This window comes from Madurella fahalii (genome assembly GCF_045866475.1).
Source record: "Madurella fahalii IFM 68171 DNA, scaffold_1, whole genome shotgun sequence".
Lineage (NCBI taxonomy): Eukaryota > Fungi > Ascomycota > Sordariomycetes > Sordariales > Madurella > Madurella fahalii.
In genome coordinates, this window is record NW_027263971.1 from 7,016,813 (window position 1) to 7,024,156 (window position 7,344).

General features: G+C 50.0%; 1 protein-coding gene across 1 annotated transcript; it reads right to left on the bottom strand.

Moving 5' to 3' along the window:
- Positions 1-2,366: 2,366 nt before the first annotated feature.
- MFIFM68171_02077 (uncharacterized protein) lies at positions 2,367-3,653 on the bottom strand (the record flags this gene model as incomplete). Its single annotated transcript, XM_071057499.1, has 4 exons — positions 2,367-2,439; positions 2,596-3,067; positions 3,160-3,422; positions 3,535-3,653. 4 exons carry the CDS (start codon positions 3,651-3,653, stop codon positions 2,367-2,369), a joined length of 927 nt encoding a protein of 308 aa, XP_070913600.1.
- Between the last annotated feature and the right edge of the window lie 3,691 nt (positions 3,654-7,344).

Genomic DNA, 7,344 nt, shown 5'->3' on the forward strand with positions numbered 1-7,344 from the left:
AGCAACGCGGCTTGGACCAAAGTAGCAACAAAGACAGGTAGGACTCCCTCTGGTCAGAGGGAGACCGCAAAGACAGCTCCCAATGGAGCAAACAGATCGAAAGAAAGAATTGGTTGAACTGTTGATCTTGATTGTCCTTAACTGTCGAAGGCCGATAGTCAGGATAGTCTTAAATACAGAAAAAAAGTGGGCCCTCAGTCCGATCACTTGATCCAGCCCAGAGGGCCGGGAATCCGATACCCCGGACCTACACCGCCGGACCTGAAGTCCCAGAGTTGTCTTAGAGCGCTATCCGGCCAGTGCACTATTCCCCATTTCACTATATCTATCTCCAGGTCAATAAACTCCTATATACCTGATATTTCCATTTGTTTATAGAACTCAGTCTTCTATGGTTCTTAGTTCTTCGAAGATCTATAGCTAATGGTTACAGTTGTTGATATCGTAATTGGTTGAAGGTTATATATACGAAATGATATATAGATAGCTTATTAGCGTATAAGACTGTTAATTGTCAGACATAGCATGTATTCAGCTAGAAAGAGTAGGATATATTGTGTTTTCTATAAGTGTTATTCTGGTGAAAATTCATATCCCTAGGTAGATGTAGTTTTATCTACATAGCTAAGACTTAATACTTTATAGCCTTATCCCAAACTACCCTTATATCTAACAGTTATCTTATAGGCTTGGTATTTGAGATAAGATATAAGAGGGGGATTAAAAGACAACTATTCACTATATGGTAGCTGTAACTAGTAGAGAGAGGAGAGGAGAGGCACTGCAGTATAAAGCCACTAATGGTAACCTAGGTCAGGCTGAACACTATTCTGCGGACCAATGCTTCGGAGGGTCGGGACGTTGGGCATTGGACATTGGGTTCCCTCACCAACTGAGCGGTTCCGGTCAAAGTTTGACTGTCAAACTCGCCAAACTTACCAAACTGACGAACCTAGCAAACTTTTAAGCCTACTAAATCAACTAAACCGACGAGACGGAAAGAAAATAACGGTCAACATGACCAATCTAGCATGTATATTCAATCCAACAATCCATCAGGCTCCACCAACCTGACCGGCATGGCCGATGTCGCAAACCTGCCAGACCACAAGTTGGCTGAGCCGGCCGACATGGTAGACCTACCCTTACCTACCTAAGCCGGCCGGTATAATAGGCCTCACCGAGGGACTGATGACCGGCCGATGATCATGTGCTTTGGATACCTGAGATATGACTTATGAATGCTCGTAAAACGGCCAAACGTGTAAACAGCCACACGTAGAGAACCTAGCAGCCCATGACGAGCCATGAGGAACCTTGGGGGATACCGCAAGTCAATGATCCCGAGGGCTATAGATGAAGGACTTGGTCCACTGACACGTCCTGCTGATAACATATGCGATGACGACATGTACATGCCATGTCATGCCTAATGGGTGCCATAGAATGGGATGTTATGGGTTGGGATGGTATGGGGATACAAGAATAGAAAAAAAACAGACGAAGGACCTTCTCGGAGGGTCGATCGATGTCGATCGAATCAAACAAACTTGAACTTTCAAGTTTGGAATGCTAGAACGAAAGTTGCCAGATATTTCCCGCTGGGCGAGAGGATGACCTCGTCGGGATACTAAGCTGACAAGTTCAGTCCTCCGGGCTGCTAGCCTGGGATTGGAGGGATTAAAGGGTACGAAGACCACTCACGTACGGGTTTCCCGTTGCTCTTATCGATTTGTATTGTGCAACCGCGTTAGCGCCTTCGAGGACGACGTACAGATATCCGCCTTTTAGGTGTATCGCTGCGTGGCGCGGATCACTTCCCGGAACGGGGCCGGGGTAACGTCCACTAGGTCGAGTTTTCCTGTTTGGTTCGTATCAACAGCGTGCGTCCAAATGGAGTTCCGCGCGTCCGTGGCGTACAGGAACCGTCCGTCGGCGGAGATGGCTATGCCGTTCATCAGTCCGGCCGCAGTGGACCACCAAAAGCTGCGGGGGCCGAGTACGCGATGCTCTGCACCACGCCCGTCGGAGCTCCGGTTTTGGGGTCGGTGCTAAGCACATTTCCGCACCCCGGGACCGCGCCGTACACCACGTAGAGGGGCGTTCACGCAGCGATATTGAACTGTCCCGTTAGTGGGAATAGCCAAGTACAATTCCCTGCCCCGACCAGAGGGATGGCTGCCGAATGTATAAGCGATGACGCGTTGTGAGCTGTATATAAATGCCAGTTGTCGTCACTAATCCCGCTGCCGTAGAACGCTTTCTTGTCAGCCCAGATCCATCCACCATGACTGCCCCCCCCTCCGCGGTAGGGAAGCGCCTATTCTGGAACCTCCAAGAGCCCCTCCAATTACAAAATCGTTCCCTCACCCTGACTGACCCGATGTGGTACTCGGTGAGTCTTGGATCTGAAGAAAGACGACCAAAACGGCTGCGTATCTAGATACACATGGAGAGCCCGCGGGGCAACTTGGTTAGTAAATTGAAAGTAAGAAAGAAAACTTAAACGTCGTACTCAGCACCAGGATCCCTCCGTCGTGCGTCCCTCGTTAGAGGGAAGAGGAGAAGGATGAAGAAGGTGAAAGCGGTGCTTACCCAGCCGTAGCAGCCAAAACCTCAAAAGGCTTGACGGGGGTCCCCCAAATCAAGACCGATAAAAGGCCGACGAGGAAGGCAGTGATAACAACCAACTTGATCCCGAGAAGCTGGATGCCGGCCAATATCCACAAGGGGACAACAAGCACCGCGAGCGTCGAGAGGAAGAGGAGCAGGTCGGCAATCCGATCAGCCGTCCTGTCCGAGATCTGCACGGAGCTTGCACGATTGGTAAATATAACGTATCTGATCCACCTAGTAATCGGAAGTAGGACGTTTTGTTCAAAGACTTGTCTGATGACCGGCTTTTGTATGCTACCGACAGGGATGAGGTCCTCAGCTTCTACAAAGAGGGCTTCTTTCCTGCTGATTGGGTTGTCCCTGTTGTATAGCCAAGTCTTGACGTTCGTCGAGTGGGCATACGGCGCTCTTGGCCGAGCTCGGAGCCCGAGGTAGGCGGAGAGCAGCTCGTCTACATCATAAATAAACATAGTATTAGCTTTTGAAGCAGCATGGGATCGATCATCTGACCTAGAGTGGTGTGTTAGGAGATAAGGGACTCACCATACTCGCGTAACTTCTTATGAGCACTATCCAGAAGCTCCTTTCGCTCGGGCAGGTCTTGCCGAATCGTCCCGCCACCGGCGCCGCTGGCATTGCAGGCGATGGGCTGCTGATCGAGCTCGTCGATATCTTCTTCAATCTTAACTAAATTGTCCTGCAAGACGAGCAGGACTCGCGCGTGGAGCTGGTCGAAGCGGCGCAAGACGAAGAAGTCGTCATCTGAAGATAAAAAGGCGGTGAAGTCCTTGTATCCTATACATTCCCTAATTTTGTTTCGCAGGTTAATTAAAGGGAAGTGCAATGCTAGCTATTTGAATGATTTTTTTTTTTTTTTTTTTTTGAGATATTAAGGGGTGGTTGGAGGGGTTTGTTTACCGAGGGTTTCCACCAAGTTCGACTTCCGTCGACCGCCGGTGACTCAGCGAGGCGGTGCTGGGCAGGTGCGATGCCCGAGTTGTCATGACGCCTGAACGCAGGGACCAGAACCAGCTCATTATGGATCTGGTTAATACCGAGCCAAGTTGATTCCTATTGCAAAAGCGGAACCGCAATTGCAGAGCAGCAATTGCACCTTAAGTGTCACAATTCCGGTCTAGATCAAGGATGCAGCCTGAGCCGCAAGAAATTGGGAAAAGAATTGACAAAAAAAAAAAAAAGATTGGTAGGTTGTCACATCGCGCCCTAATCCGCTGTTTAACAAGATGGTTGCTGTATATCTGCCCAACTTTTTTAGTCCAGACGCAACTTGACCGTTACAGCTCTGCCGCGTGGGCAATAGTGATGCGTGTGTACTTGCGGCGAGTGAGCTGGCGAGCGCCCTGTGTGCTGTCCAAGATGTCTTGGCAGTTTGCTAGTGGTCCGACAGCCAGCACGGCCGTGACGCTCAATTAGATGCGCGCCTGCGTAGCTGCGCCGGTGCCCGATGGCAATCACCTTCGCTAACCAAAGTTTTACACACTTGCGTAAAGAGAGGCGCACGAGGCGCACGAGGCGCACGTAAATGCCCTAAGACAAACAGCCGCTGGCCAATCAGGAGGACGTTTGGCAGGGAACTGCATCAATTTCCACACAAGACCAGGCAGAAAGATACCTAGGTACTTTTAGCGAATCCCAGTATAAATGTACGTAGTCGTAGAGCCAGTCCTGAAAGGCACCTACCTAGCTTTCCACACAAACTGCTCTACTTGAAGCTCTTTGCTAGAACAGCCTGTTTGTAGCCGCGGTAGTGCTATCGGGTGCTTTCGAACCCAGTTTCTTGACTGCCCACTACTTTGTAGCCCAGCCCCCTCGGGTACGGATTGTCACACCGTGTTTCCCCAGGCAAGATAGACAGCAGTCTAAGGAGCCTGACACTAATAAGTTGACTCGGTATTACCACTACATCAATTGTCATTTGTGCTCCAACTCCCTAACCCTTCGAACTCTCCCTAGTTGCTGAATCTGCGACGGTACCGTACTGTTGGATTGGGTGAGCCGGCAGGGGAAGAGGCGAGAAAAACGAGTTCGGACTAAAAATGGAAGCGCCGGAGTCTTCTAGAATTTTAGGGACAAAGGAAGAGGGGAAAGAAGAGGTGAAAAATGAGGCGGAAATAGAGTTGGAAAAAGTGGAGCTAAAGGCGCGGAGACCCTCGTATAAACGGTGCGGCAAGGAATTCCCAAGAAAGAAACGCAAGTATCGGCCCTGCACTATATGTTAAAAGACGCCGTTTAGATAGAGTTTCAGCTGTTCTGCAGTCAGGATTAATGGATCCGCACTCAATATTTTCATCCACTCGGTCTGATCCCGTGCGTTAACGTCGTTTCACCCCGGGATAAGCCATTGCTGTCACGTTCCTATCTTGGTACCACGATCGTTGTAAGCGATGATATTGGTGTAACGCACGGCTTCAACTTCTATCTGTCAAAAGGATCAGGTGCCAAAGGATCAGGATCACAGGATCTAGTGCAGGAGCCAAACCCATGTAACGTATATTATAAGCGAACGGTCCACATAAGCGAACGGTTCACTTTCCAACGCGACGCGCCACCCTTGCACTCAACACAGATTTTCTCAACAACCCAACATGCCTCCTACTTCAAAGGAAGCCAGGCTAATCCTGGCCCTTGACGCTCTTCAAAATGACAAAAACCTAAGCCTACGAGGTGCAGCAAAGGTCTACAACGTCAGCCATACTACTCTTCGCAACCGTCGTAAGGGCCGGCCTACGCGACGCGATATTCTAGCCAACTTGCGGAAGCTTACGGATCTCGAAGAGCTGACGATAGTTCAGTATATAGTTGAACTATCTGAGCATGCATTCCCACCTAGACTGAGTGGTGTGGAAGATATGGCCAACCAACTACTACGTGTACGCGACACGCCCCCTGTCGGCAAGCTCTGGACCTACAACTTTGTCAAACGCCAGCCAGAGCTCCGGATACGTTGGATACGTCGGTACGACTACCAGAGGGCCAAGTACGAGGATCCAAAGGTTATTGTCAAAAGGGTCAGGCACTAGTCCAAGGATCAGGATCACAGGATCTAGTGCAGGAGTCAAACCCATGTATTCTAGTCAGCTAAAGCAGGCTGGCAGCTAACTGCGCCACTGTACGGACGTCATCCTGTACGCGTATCTCGTCTATAAAAGGAGCAAACTCTCCAGCATAGATAGACGGGCGGGAGACACGGAAAAACAACAATCAACTCGAGATACAACACAATCAAGAAGGACAAGACACAAAAGTCCTCAACTGTCATTTCCCAAGATTCAGAGGTGCCGTGTTTCCGACAATTAAGAGTCTCATTCGCTCAACCTCCGATTAGCAAGCCAACAAAGGAAGCACAATCAAAAGCATCCCTGAATCCGATTCAAGATGACAACCGTCAATAACGATAAGACTATTGTCCTGAACAGCTCTGACGACTGGGAATCCTAGAACCTGCAGTTCCAAGCCCAGGCCGTTGCCGGGAATATGTGGGCCCAGATTCAAGGCCTGACCCCATTTCTCAACGAGCCTACGGCTCCGGACCCAGCACGTCATAAACACAAGAGCCCTACTCAGTCAACTACTACGGCTAGAGGCCGTACCGAGTCTGTAGTTGAGGACGACCAGACGGCAACCTCGGCTACGGGTTCAACCACGTCAGCAATTGGAATCAGCGATCTTACGGCAGACGGTTTTCGTACCTTCCAACTCGAATAGTCCATTTACCAAGCCGAGCTCAAGAAATACGAGCAACAAACCGATAAGATCGAACGGCTAAAGCAGTAGATTCTGAAGACAGTCAGTCCACATTACCAGCTTACTTCCTGCGACCCGACCGAAACAATCTCAGAATGGTATTCGGCTCTTCAAACCCAAACCGGTATCAGCAACGACAAAGCACTCTCAGACGCTCGGGAGGTCTATCGACAAGCCGTCAAACCCCTCGTACGAGTCCCCAAGGACCTAATCAGATGGTCCGAAAATTGGGAGCAAGCGCTCTCTAACGCCCAAAGGAAGAAAGTTCCTGAGGCTCTATCGACAAGCGCCTGGTTCCAGGATTTCACTGATACAGTAAAGCCGATCATAAGTCACTGGGTTACGGCCTATAAGCTAGTGAAAGGAGCAAAGGCATCGCAGTTAACCTTGACCTACCGAGAGGTGGCTAACGACTTTCGGGAGGAGGTAAAGCAGTCAACGAGAGCCTGCAGACCGGGTAGCCACCGGATAGCAAAAGGCGCGTTTGGCCCTTCCTTCGCTGCCACAAAAGGTGGTAAAGAGGCCCATCAGGAGGACGCTTCTGATAGCGAAGTCGGCCCTGGTAGTGATAGGGGGGAACAAAATAATGGTTAACGAACGCAACAGGGTGGCTCTGGCGGTAGCAAGCCCAAAAAGCGGAGTAAAGCTCCGGGCAAGGCCGAGACCCCAGAGGGCAAAAGACCTAAAATAGGGCCAAGGAAGGCCTTAGGCACAGCTATAACCACATATCCCTGTTGTGGCCAGTTCCACCATTTGCAGAGATACTACTATGCCTTTCCGGAATTAGCACCCGAAGGTTTTACTGAAAGAGACCACGTTCGGATCAGGGTCAACGAGGCCTTGAAGGATCCAACGTTACAAAAAGAAGTCGAGAAGCTGAGGCATCAGATAGAGTCACAGAGTTGACTAGGCCGGAAAATCGGCCACTGCCCTAGCAGTTTTCTGATTACAAAGACAGCCTTC